This window comes from Mesoplodon bidens, assembly GCF_964165515.1.
Source record: "Mesoplodon bidens genome assembly, chromosome: 13".
Classification (NCBI taxonomy): domain Eukaryota; kingdom Metazoa; phylum Chordata; class Mammalia; order Artiodactyla; family Ziphiidae; genus Mesoplodon; species Mesoplodon bidens.
In genome coordinates this window covers 44,327,887-44,347,552 of record NC_138169.1, presented here as the reverse complement: position 1 = coordinate 44,347,552, position 19,666 = coordinate 44,327,887, and the positions used below count along the sequence as shown (strand labels likewise).

The 19,666-nt window shown below is 35.4% G+C and overlaps 1 protein-coding gene across 1 annotated transcript in view; it reads left to right on the top strand.

Annotated features, from left to right (window-relative positions):
- The window catches only part of CDH2 (cadherin 2), a 215,836-nt gene that overhangs the window by 135,319 nt on the left and 60,851 nt on the right, over positions 1 to 19,666 (top strand). The window contains exons 3-4 of the mRNA XM_081252082.1: positions 17,053 to 17,279; positions 18,953 to 19,099. Of these exons, the coding sequence (XP_081108208.1) occupies positions 17,053 to 17,279; positions 18,953 to 19,099 (374 nt within the window). The remainder of the gene's footprint in view (positions 1 to 17,052; positions 17,280 to 18,952; positions 19,100 to 19,666) is intronic.

Below are 19,666 nucleotides of genomic sequence, written 5' to 3'. Positions count from 1 at the left end.
GCCTAATTTCCCTAATCCCCACTATGTAGATCTTCATCTTAAATCACATAATTTGCTAGAGAAATATTTAGATGAGACTGTGACTTCCTTGATGGTAGAACACTTGCCGTGTTTACGTTTAGATTTCAGCTCCTTCCTTACAGGAGGACAGACACGTTCAGACATGGGAAAAGGAGTAAGAAAATAGAATATCAGGCAGCTATGAAAAGGAATCTTATAAATAGAAAACATTATTAATGTCCCTTTACATTTTAGTTCATATGTCTATATTTTTACAAATCTAATTTATTTGAAGCGTGATTAACTTGTATTTAGTTGCCTAAATGTGTTTAAGATTAAGAATGTGTCGCATACTTCTCTTACTTAAGATCTACTTTGAGTTTAGTAGATCTTCCTGAAAATAAAGTCAAATTTAAAAGTCCTTGGCTATGAGTCATCTTTTTTTTTTTTTTTTTTTTTGCTGTACGCGGGCCTCTCACTGTTGCGGCCTCTCCCGTTGCGGGGCACAGGCTCCGGACACGCAGGCTCAGCGGCCATGGCTCACGGGCCCAGCTGCTCCGCGGCATGTGGGATCTTCCCGGACCGGGGCACAAACCCGTGTCCCCTGCATCGGCAGGCGGACTCTCAACCACTGCGCCACCAGGGAACCCCGACATTATTTTTAAAGGGAGTGAGGAATAGAATTTGGAACTTGAAACTGGTCCTATCTTTTGCCTTCAAAGATTTGTACTCATTGTGACACCCTAGTACAGAAATGACTGAAATCTGTTCATGCAAAGAAGGTGATTGGTCTATCAGAGGAAGAGTTGTGTTTCAAACAGAATATCTTAAGCTTCTTTTACTTTTCTTGATGACATACAAATTCTAGTAAAAGGAAAGCAACCAGATTATAAAGTACAATTCATTAATGCCCATGTAATTTGTTAACCTCTTGAAAGGAGGAGTGACCATTGAATCATTGTCATGATTTCGATCACTCTAGCTGTTGCTGCCCTTTCATCCATCGTTACATGGAATGTGATACTTAGATTTTAACTTTGCTCTGGGATTGGATAGCTTTTAATAACTAGAGAACGATACATTTAAAATGATTTTATTCCTGTAGGAGTAGTCCTTTGCTTTTTGTCTCGGAGAAGCCATTGTCTTTTACTTAAAACTTACTCAACAACAATTAAAACAAAACAACCAAAAAAAAACAAAAAACAAAAACGAGTGTCACGTTCGGTGGTAATATTCACTCAGGGATTTGTTATGATATTGAATTTTAGAATATGTGTATGCATATTTTTAGTGCTGTAAAAGATATTAGCAGTCTTCCAGTGAGGCTTTCCCATAAGAAATGAAGATCCAAAGCTGTTTAGAGGATTATTGGGCATCAGTGGGACCGCAACCAGAACTGAATTTACTGACTTGTGGTCCTCTCTTCTCTTTATTTTTTGCAAACAAGAACAGAATGATAAGAAAAAAAATCTCATCATCAGTGCAGTTCCTTCTTATTCAGAGAAAAGTACACTACATCAGACTAGTTGAGGGTGTGGTTCAATTGAGTATAAAACAATAGTGTTTTAGTGGAGATTACTTATAAAATACATGAGATTAGAGTTGGCCTTTATACAAGCAGTGGTTTTTTTTTTAGTATCTTTTAGCTTTATGAATAATTCATCTGATTAGAAACTGAAGTTACCTCTGTACTATACTTCAAATTAAAGTGCATATTTAGTGCCCCTGTTGTTTGGACTATAATTTATTCAAGGCGTGCTTGTTATATAATGAGTCTGATTTTTCTGTGTGACTTGCGGAATCAATCCTATTTCTTTATAATCACATCTTGCATATGATATTGTGTATTTTTTAATAATTCCCACGTTGAAAAAATGCCACTCATGGTCTTCCTCATGTTAAGAGGTCACCCACGGGCTCCGGAAAAGGGGAAATGCTAAGCCTATTTTAAAAACTAGAATGGCATTTAAATTTTAACACTGAATCCTACTGTCACATAGACATGGTATACACTCGCACTGCCCCTGAATTCTATGAACCAATTTCATGTGCATCAGTGATTAGATTGTTTGCTTGTACCTCTGTTGACATTTCTTCTTTTAGCTGAATGGATTTCAGTCTACCTGGAGACTGCTTCTCTCGGTAAAGCCTTTAGCCCATAAAACTTCCTCCCCCACAAAGATAATATGTCCCCAAAACTCCTTGCCAAACAAATTTGCCCTAGAAAAAGATCCTTTACAGATACTCATCCTTAACAAAGGCATTGAGCGAGGAGCAGTTGAGCTGATCCAGACACTGCTCTTTCCATAAACACTGATGCCTCTGTGAAGGCACCATCACTGCCAGACTGCCATGCCTCGGTCATGTTGAAGCCACCACCTCTCGCCTGTCGCCACGCAGCCTATCGGAGTCCTGTTCATTCTTCTCTGCTCAGATCAAAAGTCGGCTGCCATTTCACTACATCTTTACTGATCCCTTTTTTCCCTTTGGTTGTAATTGTCAAAAGCTTTGGTTTAGCCCATCTTGTTATATATTGTTCTACTTTACTGCTAGTTATTGAAGCCCTTTCCTCCTAATTTTAAGCTCCTAGAGATTAGGGATCTTGTTATCTTCATTTCAGTATTCATCTTAAATGGCAGACAAGGAATCCTTCGGTTAATTTTCATTGAGAGTGGGCTGTTCGGGGAGAAATGGAAATCACCCTTCGTCCTGAGATGTAATGGGTGCTTCTTAGGATGCCCCCCAAAGAATTTCGGGCAGCAGTGGCCACACTCTCCATGTGATGAGGGAACTTATACTCTGTGGCCTTCTGTTTCCCTGTATATAAAGATGGGCAACTAAAGAAAGAATAGGAAAAAATAAGTACATGAAAGTATTTATATCATTGTAGGTGATATTTAAATGAGACATATCACAAACATTCTAAACTCTGAACTCTGGACTTGGAAACAGTAGTAGTGAGAGTATTAGTTGACTGCTTACTCTGTACATGCTGAGTTACTCTGTAAGTTGACCACCTACTCTGTAGATACTACTTATTCAGAGTACAGCACTAAGTAGACAGATAGATGGATTCACACATACATACAAAATAAGTTCATGTGATGTTATTAACTAGTACTTTTGGATCTGAGGAAGAGGGTGAAATCCCCACCTTTGTCTTTTGTTTCTTTATATCAGGTCATCCAAGGAATATAAAAAAGAATGTGTATATATATGTACAACTGAGTCATTTTGCTGTACAGCAGAAATTAACACAACATTGTAAATCAGCTATACTTCAATTTTTTAAAAAGTTAAAAAAAAAAAAAGTCATCCTATCCACCTTCTCATTGAAGCAGGTTATAGTTGGTGGTTAAGATGCTGAAACCCATAAGTTGCTTTATGCTCATTCTTAGTGGTCCCCAATTCTGAGGAGACTTCATGCATCCGTGAATGATCACTAGCTCAGCACTAGACTGTTGTTGTTTGCCTTATTCTTCACTGTTGAGGAACTGGTTGGAATTTGTTCATTCCTCCTGCGAGTTTTCAAACCACCATTGTTTGAGAGGTCATGTAGTACAGTAGAGCACAGACTCTGGGTGGTCTGTGGCATCCCAGCCATGGCTACACGTTTTGCTCATTAGGCCAATGACAAGGCTGCAAACATCAAAACACTTTTGTTTGCTGCCTCTCTATTTGCTTAGCTCTTATTAAGATGCATGATATGCTGTGCTCCTCCCCTATGTGTTCTATGATTCCTATTACTCATCCCTAGTCAACCCAGGTAATAAATAAAAAGAGGGTCTTGCATTCCTTTTATTCATTATCTGGTTTGATTGGAAAAAGTCAACTCTAATCATGTATTGCTATCAGTGACATGGAAAAAAAAAGAAGCAAGTTGGAAAAATTTAGGAAAGGTAACTTTATCTATAAAGGCTAAAAAGACTAAAATTAACCTAGTGGTCTTTTACCTGGGCAATTGATTAATCAATTAATTGATTAATTATCAATTTATTAATCAATCTCCTGCCTGCCTGTTGTCCAAGTTTCTTACTTCCTCTCTTATTCTTTCCTCTCCTCTCTCCTGCGTTGTGTAATATTTCAAATATACGGAAAAGGGCCTGGGGCAGGAATCAGTGTGGCTTGTTAGAGGAATCACCAGACCGCCTACGTGACCGTGGCTGCCCAATGAGCTCCAAGAGGAAAGGAGGAAGAGGTTGCAGGGCCAAGGGCTTCTGTTAAGGATTTTGTTCTACGTGGTGTGATAGGAAGCCTTGGAGCATGATTTAATTTATGTTTTTTAAAAGGCCACTCTAGGTGTCACAGAGAGTGGGAGTGATAGGCAAGTCGGAGGCCCCAGCTGTAATTCAACCCAGATAATGGCTGGTGCCGTGGGGGTGATGAGAAATGGCCATATTGGGGATATATTTTGAAAGCAGAGCTGACAGAACTTTCAAATAGATTCCTTTTGGAATAAGACAGGAGTCAAGCTCAACTCCTAGTCTCGTAGTCAGAGCATTTGGGTGAAGGGTGAAACTGTTCACCCTGGCGTTTGTTGAGGGATTGGGGGCAGAAGTGAATCAAGAGTTGGCTTTGGAACCTGTTCAGCTTGAGTTGCCTATTCGATGTCCAAATGGAGGTGGCAAGTAGGCAATTGGATATAGGAGTCTAGAGCTCGAGGGAACAGTCAAGGTTTATATAGACTTTCTCAACAATCTTCTTTGTGTAGGTGGTTTTTAAAACCTTGGGGCTGGTTGAAATCACCTAGGGTGAGAATGGAAAGAAGTGAAGATCCCGGGCTGAAGCTTGAGGCATCTTACAGAATTGGAGAAGGAGTGGCCAGTGGGATAGAGTGAACCAGAGGAATGTTCCCTGAAATTAAATTCATTTGGAGTGTGTTAGGTTCTGATGGTTGATTTCGTTGACTGTCCTTAGTATTAGATTGTTTGATGTATGATGACTTGGGATTGTGGAATTTTTGTTTTCATCTCTCATTCTGCCCTTGCACAAAACCACCCTGAGCCCAGTCCCAGCCCCGTTCCCTGGCGTCAAATGGCAACCTAGATGCTGTGCCTTACGTCTTCTGACCTTCAAGCCCCTTAACCCAACAGAAGCTGAACTTCCAGTTGTCCCTGCCTGCTTCCTCTCCAGGTGGCAGTTTACATTAAGTTCATTTCTGGTCCACAGAGATGTTTATTTTGCTTCTGAGTGTGGCTAGGTTTTGTCTCTCTCTTTTTAAAAACTTTATACTTCATCATGGCTGCCTGTTTGGAGCAAGGTGGTCCATCGAAAACATGACCCGACTGTGCCATGCCATGCTATCCAGAAGTCTCCTTCATACCTTGCATTTCTATTTGTTCTTGGTTTTTATATCCCTCTTTTTATTAAAATGGGATTTTTTAAGATGAAAAACTCACATTTGATAGATCTTTCATCATTCCTGTTTAGGTGTATGTTTTTCTGTCTTTGTCTCAATTATTTACGTCTGTTGTTTTAATTCATTTTAATGACTGGAAGTCAAATGTCTAAGTTACTTTTTTAAAAATAGGGCTTTTAGTATATTATCCTAAAACATTAGTATTGTTGGGGCTTTTAGGCAAAAAGATGTAATTCCAACTGGTCTGCTTAATGCATCTACTTATCAGGATGGGATAAGGATATTGTTTTAGCCTAACTCAATTTATTGTGGCTAACACATGCCGACTGAGAATTGGTTAAGTTGGGAGTAAATAGTGTGTACACAGGATACTTGCCTTGACATCCTCTTGGTTAATGTAGTGAAAATCCTTTAATACATGCCTGTGTATTCATGGGGTAAATCAGACATGCAAAATCTTTATCTCTGTAAAACTTAGAGATACCCTGACCCCTTCATAAGTTTACCTAAGAGCTGGACTAAGTGCCATAGTGTCATTTGGAAAAGCGGGGGTAAGAATAATGTCCCTGGGCAGAACACTCATGCACCTAAGATGTTTTCAGATAAATCACAGTGTGGAGCATACATGAGCTGGCCATAATATTACAGTGTGTGACCATTCATTCCATGCACTTTGTTATAATTAAGGAGAATGGTGAAATAGAAGTGTAATCATTTCTCCAAGAGGGAATGTCAACCCATTAATGAGTAGAAGGCTTATTATTGTCAGTTGAAGCAGCAGATTTTTGCCCAGCAATTTGGATTGCTGAGTTGGTGTGTTCACAGAGGTAGATGTTCATTTCAGGCTGTGATAGAAGGGAGGGGAACACTTTTGAAGAGGATTTTTTGTTTGGTTGGTTCTTTTAAACCAATGACAGCATTTTGGAATGACTGCAATTCTGGGCATTATAATAAAAATTTAATAAGCATAAAATATAATTTCTAAATATAAATAAGTAAAGACATTTAAAAGAGTATTACTCAAGTATTTATGCATTTGTGTAAAACCAAATAAATCTTGAAATAGCCCTTTACTACTATTATATTGATGCACTAAAATCATAGCCCATTTTTTTTTATTATGTCGTAGATTACTTACCCTTGTTTTTCTTGTGACTATCTGCAGTAGATCAGAGTAAGTACTAAGAAATACTGTCTGGTTAGGTTGTTAGAAGAATACTTTCATGCTACTAGAGCAGCTTTCTAGGGTTTATACAATAATTCTTCAAAAAGTTGGAAACTGGTCTACTGAGACAATAAAAAGATGGAGGCCATGTTTTTCCCCAGGTTATACGGTGATGTTTACCAACTAACAACCCATTAATTGAATTTACATTAGAATTTGTTCATTGCTTTTACTACTTAAATTTCATTGGCAACTTAGGGACTTCATATAATTACTTTGAGCAACTTAATTGGCTCTGTGAAAGACATAATAACATTGATGACATTTTTATGGAATCCGACATACATTAAATACTTAATACACATCATGTTGCTCACGTTCAGAAAAATGTAGACAGCCTTTACAAATAACGCATGTAATATTGTGGGTTTTGGTGTTGCTTTTGTTAAATTTTTAGTTTGTTTTCTGTAGAAAGTGCAACTTTGCTCTTTGCAAAGTTCTTTCCAGTAGCTAGTGAGCCAGTATTTCTTTTGGGGGAATTTCGCAGTAATAATTGGGAATTCAGCTTTTAAATTATGAGTTATGTATTATGGCAGATTTTCAAGAGCTGTTTTATATATCAGTACATTGTCATTTCGTCATATATGACAAGGATATTTTTCTCTAAAATCGAGTAAAGGAATAAATATTTCTTAAATTGTTTTAAGTGTTTAGGATGAAAATCTTATCCTTTCTGTTTTGTAACTTTACTATCAGCAAATAATTTGGGATTTAATAGTTCAATAGTTCAATGGACTTTAATTTCCATTCATGTGATATCATGTCATACTGTAGGACTGAGTTGCTTAATGAGCATTATGTTCTATGTACCTCTTTCTTTTATTCAAATTTTATAAAATGTACAACATCCTTTTGTTCCTTGGTATACCCATGTCTTAGTAAGTTGGGCATTCTGGGGAGACATTCACTCTTTCTGGTCTCTGTGGCACATTTTTAAGCCACATTGTTGAAATTGATTTAAACACAAGATTAGTTTTGTTTTGTTTTTTCCTTTCTAGCGGTGTACTTGAAAACTCCAATTAGCAAGAATTTCTTTTTTCAGCAAAGTTTATTAGGAGAACTCTATTTTCTTTAAAAATTAACAAAAACCTGTCACAAAACTTAGGAATTAGGATCCTTCTTTGTTGACATAAGTAGCCTGAAACATAAAGCTAACTAAATTGCATCAGATTTCAGAGACTAATAATCATACATTTGGGAAAAAGAGCTTCCACACAACCTGTGTTTTGTCAGAGTAATTTAATTAGAGGTAGTGATATTTCAATGTAATTTGTTAATGGGCACATTCTGAAAAAAAAAAAAAGGGTAATTCTGCCTGAACGCTGATCATTTTATATATTTTTAGCTGGATTCTGTCAAAAGAAAGGGTTTTCACTGAATTTCATGAAACAGAGATGCCTGGAGGAAGAATATCAATGAAGTGAAGAACAGAAGAACAGTTTAAATTTTTTGAGTTACTAGAATTGCATATAAGGGAGAATGTAATAATCTTGCTGCTTTTCCAAAGGTTTAACATATGAAATTGTATGCATAGCATTATTGGACAATTGAAAATCTAAATTTCATATTTTGAATGTCATATCATTATCATCCCTACTGCTTGTTTTGATTTTTTTTCAGTTTCACAAAGAATATCATAGCTCTTTATTCCTTTCTTTTATTTGTGGCAACTTGTATATAGATGTTGGTTAAATACTACATGACTTGCCCTGGAAAGAAAATGAAATAACAGCTTCTCTAGATTTTATAACATTTTAGAGAACATTATAATAAAACCTCTTGCTTTTGGTGGGGAAATACCAACGCTTTTAGTAGTAAGAAATATTTTAGTTGTATTAATTTGATCTACAATAAGTTTGATTCTGATTTATTTCATTTCATAGACACTTCATCCTAATTCTGCTGTAGTGAGAGGGATTTAGGTCACTCAAGTTGAGACCTTATCATGATAGGCTAGGATGTGCTGCAGTAACAATTACCCCCATTCTTCTGTGCTTAACATAAAAAATGTCAATTTCCCCTTCCTGCGAAGAAGTCCTTGGTGGAAGCAGGGGACTCTCCAGGGCAGTTCTCCATGGCTGGGCTCATTCACCCTTGGGGGTTTGATCCTGTTATTATCTGTGTTTAACATGTCCTTTCTTAATTGCCACTGCAGGGAAAGAGGGCATCAACTTTTTTTTTTTTTTAATTTCTCCTGTTCAGCAAAGTGACTCAGGTGGCTCTCTCTCTCTCTCTCTCTCTCTCTCTCTCTCTCTCTCTATATATATATATATATATATATATATATATATATATATATTCTTTTATATATTCTTTTCCATTATGGTTTATCCCAGAACATTCAGTATAGTTCCCTGTGCTATACAGTAGGACCTTGTTGTCCATCCATTCTCTATGCATCTACTAACCCCAGACTCCCAGTCCATCCCTTCCCAACACCCCCCACCCTGCTGCCCCTGGCAATCACAAGTCTGTTCTCTATGTCTGCGAGTTTTGTAAAGAAGTTCATTTGTGTCATATTTTAGATTCCACATGTAAGTGATATCGTAAGGTATTTGTCTTTCTCTTTTTGACTTACTTCACTTAGTATGATAATCTCTAGTTGCATGCATGCTGCTGCAAATGGCATTATTTCATTCTTTTTTATGGCCGAGTAGTATTCCATTGCATATATGTACCACATCTTCTTTATCCATTACCTCTCAATGGACATTTAGGCTGTTTCCGTGTCCTGGTTATTGTGAATTGTGCTGCTGTGGACATAGGGGTACGTGTATGTTTTTGAATTATAGTTTTGTCTGGCTGTAGAGGGTATCAAGTTTTAAATGCTACTGCTGGGAAGCGATATGTGTGACTTCAATCCCCAGATTTTATTGGCCAAAGTAAGCCACATGGTCATGCTGAAGGCCAAGGAGATGAGAAGTGTCATCTTTCTGAATGTTTAGAAAGAGGAGAAAAACTGAAATTATTGGTCATTATTTGCAATGCCAACCGAAGCATTAATATTTCAGCAGTATGGCAAAATAGATCAGTGTTTCCCAACCAGATTGCCAAGAATGGGATATAAGTATACTGTAGATACTCATGGTTGAACTTTTTTATAGTGTTAAAAATGTGAAGGCATTTTTATTATAAAACAGGTCAGTAAATTAACTCACAATAGTGAAAATTACATTTGAATGCTCTTTCATGGCTTTCTGTAAAAACTTCCTGAAAGTTTTTATTATTTTTATTATTTTTCTCTTTTACTAACACTTGCATAGACCCAAGTCTCCACATAGCATCTCCCCAGATCTTTTCATTGACCAAGTACTCGCCGCACATGGAGTGAGCACCAAAATGTCCCCTTTCCCACTGAAGCCCCCCAGTCACCTGATCATTGTTTTTATATCAGTGTGTTTATCCTAAGTGAAAATTTATGCAAATGTTACTTTTATTATTCTTTCAATTTAATTTGCTTGCATCTTTTGCTCATACTTTTCTCCATTTAATTCTAAAAGAGAAGGTATATATCAATTTTATCTTTTTATGTTTTTGTCAGGTACCAGAGAATTATTAACTTTGTTAGATTTCTCAGTTGTTTATTTCTTCCCTCCTTTTTCTTTTTTCCACTTTCTTCTTTTGCTTTTTTTCCTTTATTCCTGTTGGATTTTAAAGTTAACAGTCAAAATCTTTTCTCGATGGAAACCAATAGTTAATTTTTGTGTGTTTTTTAAAATTAAAATGTCTCTATTATGTTAAATTTATAAAGGTTTTTGGAAACATATTCCTTAGAATTAAACTGATTGGTTTTTCTGGATATAAAATTTACTAAATTACTAAACAGGACTGTAAGTTGCAGAAATGAATTGCTTTCAAAATATTTTTTGATTATCCAGAACTGTAAATAATGATTATATTTTGTACATTTTTAAGACTTTCAATTATTAAATTAAGTGAAAATTAATATTCACTATTCCAATTTAGATTACAGTATGTTTAATTTTCCAAGCTTTTCATATGCCTTATATTTAAATGTTTTAACAATGCAGAAGACCTGAAATATATTTATTTTATAGTTGTAATATTTACAATATTCATTAGTATATTATAGGACAATATTACTTATAGTTTATTATTTATATATTATGTATATTATATATTATTTACACATAGATTTTCTGAAGCTATACATGCCTGCAGTCTCTTTTGTCTTTAGATTTCATTTTAAAGTAGGTTTACTTTCCCAACCCAGTGAAAAATGAAAAGACTTCAGTTACAAAAACCCCTTCAAATGTTTTCCCTCAAATTGGAATTCATGAGTGCTTATAATTATTCTCACACTTGGTCTAAAGGTTTTATTTGATGCAAAAGTGAGCCAGTGAAGCTCCATGCAGGACTAATTTTGTGGTCATTGTACCCCAAAACCACCAATTTAGGCAGAAGAAATTTTGGATTCTCTTAAGCAGAAAGTAAAGAAATTCCTTTATGAGATTGAGTATAGCACTACATGATCAAGCTCTAAAAGCCATTTATGGGATTTTACACTTAATGCCTTAGGCCAAAATGCCTCACACAAAGGCAGAATTTCTTAGTTTACCAGCCTATATATGTATCATCAGTGCTATACTGGAAACCAAGGAAGGAGAGGAAATAGAAAAGGAGCCACTTTTGAGTAATACACTCAGGAGAGGTACTGTTGGCATGTCACACATCATGGTGACAGCACTAATCAAAAAGGTTATTCGATCAAAAGAGTGATCATTGCATGTTGATGACTTTAAGGAATTAATAAATATGTTGGTTAATAGCAGTTGTGAGAATCCTTGACGAGCATTATTCATTTTGAAAAAAAAAAAGGATGACAAACTTTTGTAAATCATATATTCAAAGACCCAAATGAACACTTGAAAGCAAGATTTTAAGCAAATATTACATGAAGCTGATGCTCTGGCCATAATGGCATGAAGGTATAATGGCTATAAATGGTATGAAGATATAAACATCAGGAATTTAATCTCAGAGCCCCATGATTCTGTTAGTTTTACTCACCTAGAAAGTCTTGTATATAAAGGTTTGCTGATAAATCTTAAAACCACATAAACTGATATTATGAAAATAAATGTCAACAGCTTTATGCAAAGATCAGGGATTAGAAAACCATATTTGCTGATATATACCAAAGTGCCCAAGCTGTCCAAAGGACACTTTTTTTGCAAGAGTTTATTAGCTAATAGAAAAATGGATGGTGAGTGTGTTTGAATGTTGTTAACTGCAGATTTGTTGAAGGAGAGTTATTCGCTTGAAAAAAATAACCTATTTAACTGACATTTTGGAGCACCTGAATGAACTTAATTGAAAATCGCAAAGGCCATGTAAATAATATTACACATACTCACCAAGCTTATGGATTTGAAGCAAAGTTCAACTTTGGAAAAAGGATAAAAATGATTCATTTGTGATATTTAGTTGGTCTTACATTTTAAATCCTAAGGAAAAGTTATTGACTGTTAGAGCAATACCTATATATACTTGAAGTCAAGTTTTATCATTATTTTAAAATACTTAAGATGAAAAAAAATATGAAAACTTTTGCATTTCCACAAGGAATTTCAACATTGTATTTTTCAATTAAGAAAAAGAAGGACCAGGAAATATAATCAGTATATCCCTCATGGTTCATGACAAGAAAGAACTTTCTGTCAATTGGAGAAAAAGTGATGAACTCTGTGCTACCCATTTGCTACCACCAACTTTTATGAATAAAGTTTGCCTTGGTGGTAATTATCAAGCATTTGATGTCTCCATCATAAACTTGTTATTAAAAAGGCATTTCATGCAAATAAGCTTAAATTTCTTATTAAAGATTAAAAAAAATTTTTTGTATAGAAGTTTTATGTGTATTTAATAGTATGTTTCCCAAAACTCTGTATTTCATTTTTCTTATCATAATTATATGCTATAAAGAAAATGTAATGACTTTTTCCACCAAGGTCCATATGGAAATTTCCAAACTGTCTCTAGTGTATCCTACTGTGCATATGTGAAAAGGATTGGTAGACCCTAAATGGTTCTAGGAAAAATTGTTCCTCAAATTGAAACTCAGAAAGGGCCTAGAGTAAGCGAAGAATATCTAAGCAGATTTATGAACAAACCTGCACTTGGTAACCTTTCTCCATTGGAATCTGTAAGTAAAAACACCATGAAGTCCTTAATATTGAGACAGTTCTCTACCTTCCTCCCTATCACTTCTTCACTAATAGATAGCTAGCTCCTTAATAAATATTGCCCTGTCCCCATAGAAGGAGAACGTCTGTTAACACTGTGAAACTATTTGTTTTCCTAATATGCCTTCAGAAATAGCAATTAATGTGGGAAAAAAATACAATAAAAAAGTCAAAGGGATATTTAGGCACAAAACTATTTTACAGTGTTCTCTTATAATTGTTTCTAAATATGGGTGATGTTTTACTTAGGCAAAAATTATAAACTGTATTTGTGTATTTGCACCTTTTCAGTTCTGTGGTTTATGTAACTGCTAATACATTTAATATATAAGATCTGTGGTTTGCCATTAATATTTTATACGGATATTATGGTTTTATGGTCAACATTAATTTTAGGTATTGCTTTAAGAGTCAAAAGTACTTTAAAATAATTATTTCACTGGTGTTTAATTTCATATTAATCATGTTAACAAAGTTTTATGTAGGCTAGAACACAGTAACTACGTATTATATGTAAACTATGCAGTGGCTCTGATAATAAATTTCTTGTTTAATATGATGATGTTTTTAGGCACAAACATTTAATTGTGTTAGAGTTGTTTTAAATTTGAATGGTCCAGTGGATCAAGTTTGTCTTTTCAGTTGTCTAAGGCAATTTATTTCCTTTTCTCCTATGTTTTGAAATTCTGCAGCTTCTACTCTAAGTTATTTGAGCACTTAAGCAAAATTAATGTTTTAATGTAAAGAAGATTGTCAGAAAAAAATATTTCAAGTTGAGTTCGATTGTTTTTAAAATAACAGAATTTCAACTTTATTACATGTCTGGTAAAATATTATGACTTTCATGAAACTACATTCAGTATCTCTGTACATAGGGTGTTTATGTAAAGTTATTGATTCAGTTATATTCTCCAGCTCCAGCTAATACCACGTTGGGGCAATTCACTGGAACTCATGTTTGGGAGAGACAGGATATTGACAACTGTCTACTCCTTTTAAATATCTAATAATATAGCTAGTTCCCCTAAAGGAAGTATTTTTTAAATTATTAATAGACTTTATTTTTTAGAACAATTCTAAGTTTACAGAAAAATTGAGCACCAAGTGAAGAGTTCCATATCCACCCCACCCCATAGTTTTACCTATTATTAACGTCTTGCATTAATGTGGCACATTTGTTACAACCAATAATGATACATTACTGTAAAGTCCTTAATTTTACTTTAGGATTCGCCCTTTGTGTTGCTCAGTCCATGAGTTTTGACAAACGCGTACTGTCATGTATCTGCCGTCACAGTATCATACAGAATAGTTTCACTGCTAAGGATGCATTTTAATTTAAAATAAATGTATCATCACCTTTTCTTAAAAACCTATGCATTAAAAAATGATCAAGGGCTTCCCTGGTGGCGCAGTCGTTGAGAGTCCACCTGCCGATGCAGGGGACACGGGTTCGTGCCCTGGTCCGGGAAGATCCCACATGCCATGGAGCGGCTGGGCCCGTGAGCCATGGCCGCTGAGCCTGCGTGTCCGGAGCCTGTGCTCTGCAACGGGAGAGGCCACAACAGTGAGAGGCCCGCGTACCGCAAAAAAAAAAAAAAAAAAAAAAAAAAAAAGATCAAACTGCTTCATATTTTGGAAAATAAAGGTTGAAAATCTTATTATATTACTCAGAATTCTTTACCTACTATCCATTAGGAAAATATGTTAATAACAGAAACAGCTTGATTCCAGTGAACTATATATTTCTCCTCACAAGTCATATAACTATGATGTTTGCCTTCCTCATCTTCAAAGTTAAAATTTAAATTTAATTTTAATTTTACCATGTCCCTTGAATATCTCTTTCTCCCTTTCAAGGGGCTTCTGTCCACTCTCCTTTTTATTTTTAACCAGGTTTTTTGGTAAACATATTTTGCCATAGTCCTCCTGAAAACCGTTTTGAAAGTCCATAAATGGTAAATAAATATATTATATAAATTATAAATATGTATTAGTGCTGTAACTAAGATTCTATAATATAGCGGTTTTCCACTTTTTTCTATTAATTTCTATGTTTCTGTAAGAACTTTCTCCTAAGTAAGTTTCAGCGCTTGGTGCTAGGGCAGAAGTGAATCTGGTCAATTTTGAGAAAATATTCATGGTGCATCTAAGTCGTAAATGAACAAAACAACACACAATAAACACTGACCAATGGTTAACAAATGGAATTCGTGTATTATCCATTTACTAGACTACAGAGTGGGTGGTTTAAATGACAGAAATTTATTTTCTCACAGTTCTGGAGGCTGGAAGTCTGAGATCAAGGGGCCAGCCAGTTTGGGTTTTCTTGAGACCTTTCTCTTTGGCTTGCAGATGGCCATCTTTTCCTCTGTTCGTACAATGGTCTTTATGTATATGTGCATCTATGTCCAAATTTCCTCTTCTTATAAGACATCAGTCATATTGGTTCAGGGCCCAGCCGTATGAGTTCAATTATACCTCTTTTTAAAAACTGTATCTCCAAATATACTTATATTCTAAGGTACTGGGAATTAGGGCTTCAGCCCATAAATTTTGGGGAACAGAATTCAGTCCATAACACTCATTGAAATTAATAAGCTTTTTAATTTGCATGACTTGAAAACAGTAAAACCTGGTAATTATTGATTAAGCATGTGAACCAGGCATATTTTGTGCATTAAATCATAACCACAGGATGAAGTCAGGATTGATACTTCACTAAGGAGAACTTTTTCATTTGGCAATGGACCTTGAGTTGAGGTATTGATTCCACTGGTTGAATGTACAAAGGGAATTATGTAATAATACAAGACCTTTCTTTAAAACTGAGTAATGCCCCAAATGCTGCTTATTTTAATATTAAAGCAAATGAAAATTACCAATTGTTTAAAAAAACCAGAACAATTTAATAACAGAAATATTAAACCAATGGGGGAAGGGGTATTAGAAAAGCGAAACAATTTTAAGTAACTGACCATTATGCAATTTCCTCCCACGTGTTTTCTCTGATGTCAGACTCTCTGGGATCACCCACTTCTCATTCATAGGATGTGCAGTGACCCTTTGTAGAAAAAGGCACATTTTTTCCTTCTTTGCGAATACATTTTTTCAAAGGCCTCTATCTTTCCTGGCCTGCATCTTTCTGACACCTGAATCCAAATAGGTAAGCTGAGTACCAAATTAGCCAAAGTCAGTGGCAGTAACAGTGAGTGTGAATTTTTCTCATTTGCCACACACTCTCATTAGCCCGTGAGGGGCTCAGCTCCTCCCCTCTGTGGGACATTCAAGCTATGCTCCAAATGAAGAACTCCTTTTTAATATGCTAGTTACTTTGGTACTTTCAGAGATCTAAATGTGGCATTACTCTCTTCCCAAGCATCTATCAAGCCTCTTTTACTTTACTTTCATTGTCTATTAAAGGTTTAAGACTTGAGTCATAAGTTGAGTTAGATCCCTTTGTGCTCTTGTAGGGCAGACAACCACTACGAGTCAAACAGCATGGAGCACTGGTGGCTTTCTGCATTTTCTTCCCCACCTGTAGAACGGATAAAATGATTCCTACTTTGGGTGGTTATTCTTAAGGTTAAAGCAAATAACCTTAAGTGTCTTGTTCAGTGCCTAGCATTCAACAAATGTTAATTCATTTTCTTTCACAACCCAACAACCTAAGTGTTCATCATCATATGAATGGCTAAAGATGTGGTATACACACACACACACACACACACACACACACACACACAATGGAATACTACTCAGCCATAAAAAAGAATGAAGTTTTACCACTTGCAGCAACATGGATGGACTTGGAGAGGACTATGCTAAGTGAAATAAGTCAGACAGAGGAAGACAAATACTGTATGATATCACTTATATGTGGAATCTAAAAAATACCACAAACTAGTGAGTGAAACAAAAAAGAAGCAGACACACAGATATAGAGAACAAACTAGTGGTTACCAGTGGGGGGAGGGGCAATACAGGGGTGAGGGTGGGAGTTACAAATGATTGGGTGTAATGTAGACTATAGGGGTGTCCTGTACAACACGGGGAATATAGCTAATATTTGGAATAACTGTAAATGGAGTGGTGTAACTTTAAACAAAATTTTTAATGAAAATTTAATAATGTAAAAATAAAATTTTTGTGTTTCATGTTGCTACATTTTATTTTTAACCTAATCAGGATATAGCTTTAGATGAACAGTTGTTTTTGCCTTTGTGGTATAATTAGTCTTATGTATTTATTATCTTTTGCAGTGAAGTTTAGCAACTGCAACGGGAAAAGAAAAGTACAGTATGAAAGCAGTGAACCAGCAGATTTTAAGGTGGATGAAGATGGCATGGTGTATGCCGTGAGAAGCTTTCCCCTCTCCTCTGAGCACTCAAAGTTCCTGATATATGCTCAAGACAAAGAGACTCAGGAAAAGTGGCAAGTGGCAGTAAAATTGAGCCTCAAACCAACCCTACCTGAGGATTCAGTGAAGGTAGAGTATCCAAGTATGGCTTTGGATGGAGTTATGTTTGCAGATCAGAAATGTGCAGTTTGAACTAAATACATACTTTGCATCACATTAATGGGTGGCCAATATTTGACTTTGTATCAACTTCATTTGCTACAATAGTATTTTGCTGTTTTTAACCTTATAAGATGCTTAGACAAAATGTATTATCAGCAATCCTAAACTGTATTTGAAAGGTTTGTTTATACTTTGAGATTTATAACTTAATTTAAATTAGAAGTAGTTGTTTGTTTTAAATTTCTTAGAAGCTTTATAAGGTATTAAATTTAACCACAAAATAAACAATTGTTTGTAAGATGTCACCAGCCAAATTTATTAGATGGGAAATACAGATTTATAGTAGTAGAAGGAAAGCATTTCTGTCAAGGAGTATTGGGTTTTTGTCTTGTCTCTTAATAATTAAATTGGGGAGTATGAATTATTTATACTACCGACATGACTTTTAGGAATAATATACTCCCTCTGGTGGAAGCTGCTATAAGCCAAGATAAAATAAATAAGATACATTTCTACCAGAGTAAAGTTCAATTCAGTTCAATATTTATTGAGCACTTTGTGTAAGGCACTATTTTAAGAATTTTAAATAGAAACGTTAACTTCTTCAGTAAAGTTATGATAACATTATTAGTTCTGAATATTCTAGTCCTTTGAGTTGATTAATATAATCTCAAGTCCATGATTTTATGAACTATGACTATTACATTTTGTATATTTGTTGTACTGTGAGAGATAAGAATATATACATTCTTTTCTGGTATTTAATTGTAAATGTGAAATACACAGCCATAATCAAATATGAATAAATATTAGAGAAAAAGATATTTTTTCTCTTATACCAATGTTGGACTTTCATTATGTGAAATGTAATTTGTTAATCTATTAACTGTTAGGGGGAATCCTGTCATCTGGGTACTATAAAGTAAGGAACTGGTAACTGAGTGAAAAGATGCTTTGGTTGTTGTTGATGATTCGCTGTGTTCCAGAAAACTAGCTTGGATCTTTGCATTGAAGCAGCAAGGGCTAATGGCTAAAATGTCTACAGACATAGGGAGAAACAGAAGAAAATGTTGACACCCAGCAGAGATTAATACCCCATGTGCAAAGTGGGTCATCTACAGCATCCATCGTGGCTGACATAGGTTTAGAATAAGTACAGCATTAATTCTGTGGGATTTAATAGGGTCATAAATATTTGAGACGTTCCTTAGCAGTATGTATTAAACTTCTTTTGAAATCCAAATTATATTTTAGCACATCAAGATCTAAATTTAACGTACACAGTAGCACCTTACCTGAACTGTGGTTTAAACTAATGAGAAATGTATAAGAGGGTACTATTAAATTTTGCTCAATATTAACTACTATCTAAGATGGCTTATAGAAACTGCAGATAGTTTACACAGCTGTGCCACATAATAAATTTTTTGGAATTCAATTTTTCAGTGAACACTGTCACCCACAATTTTATAGTGTTTTCTATTATTTTAATAGGGGGACGAGGAGAGGGCCTCCAGACCTATTTTCTTGTTCATAATAAACTGTGATTCCTACGCTTACAGGTATCCATTGATATTGATGTACTTTCAGAAAATGTTTTCCTAGTACTCAGGAATGTCTTCTTGTATTTTAATGCAAAGGAATCACAAGAAATTGAAGAAATAGTATTCCCAAGACAATTGACTAAGCACCATGGCTACCTACAAAGGCAGAAGAGAGACTGGGTTATCCCTCCAATCAACTTGCCAGAAAACTCCAGAGGGCCTTTTCCTCAAGAACTTGTCAGGGTAGGGTGACACAATTTCATTGATCTCCATGGCATGTGTCAAGTGTATGTTAGAAGTGCTTTTGTCTCTTTTTTCACAAGGTAGAGTTTACGACATGTATGTACTAAAACATATTTTGTTTTGTATTGACGAAACGTCTGTAGTGTTGTAAACAGTCTCTTCTCCATTTTTTCATTACCTCAGATTATTTATAGATAGAGCACTCTGTGGGTCGGTCGTATATTTCATGGATGATAAAGTTTGTTCAGTGTCTGAATACATACGCCTTAGCTCCAACATGCTTCACACCCACACCATACCCTTTCCCACACACCTTAGATTCCCTGTCTGAAATCTGCACTCCCCGTGATGATCTTTGCCCTCTACAAATAGCTTTTGAGCCAAAGAAAAAAATAAAGGGGCAATCATTGCTAAAAATGCCAGTACCAAGTGCGTTTGAGAGTTTTCTAAAGAAATAAAAAATGACCTCTGATACCATTAACAGACTCCCTGGGGCTGTGCAAAAACATAGGCTTTCAGAGCTGAAGAGTGAGATTTTTCTCCAGTTACTCTAAATGCATACCATCA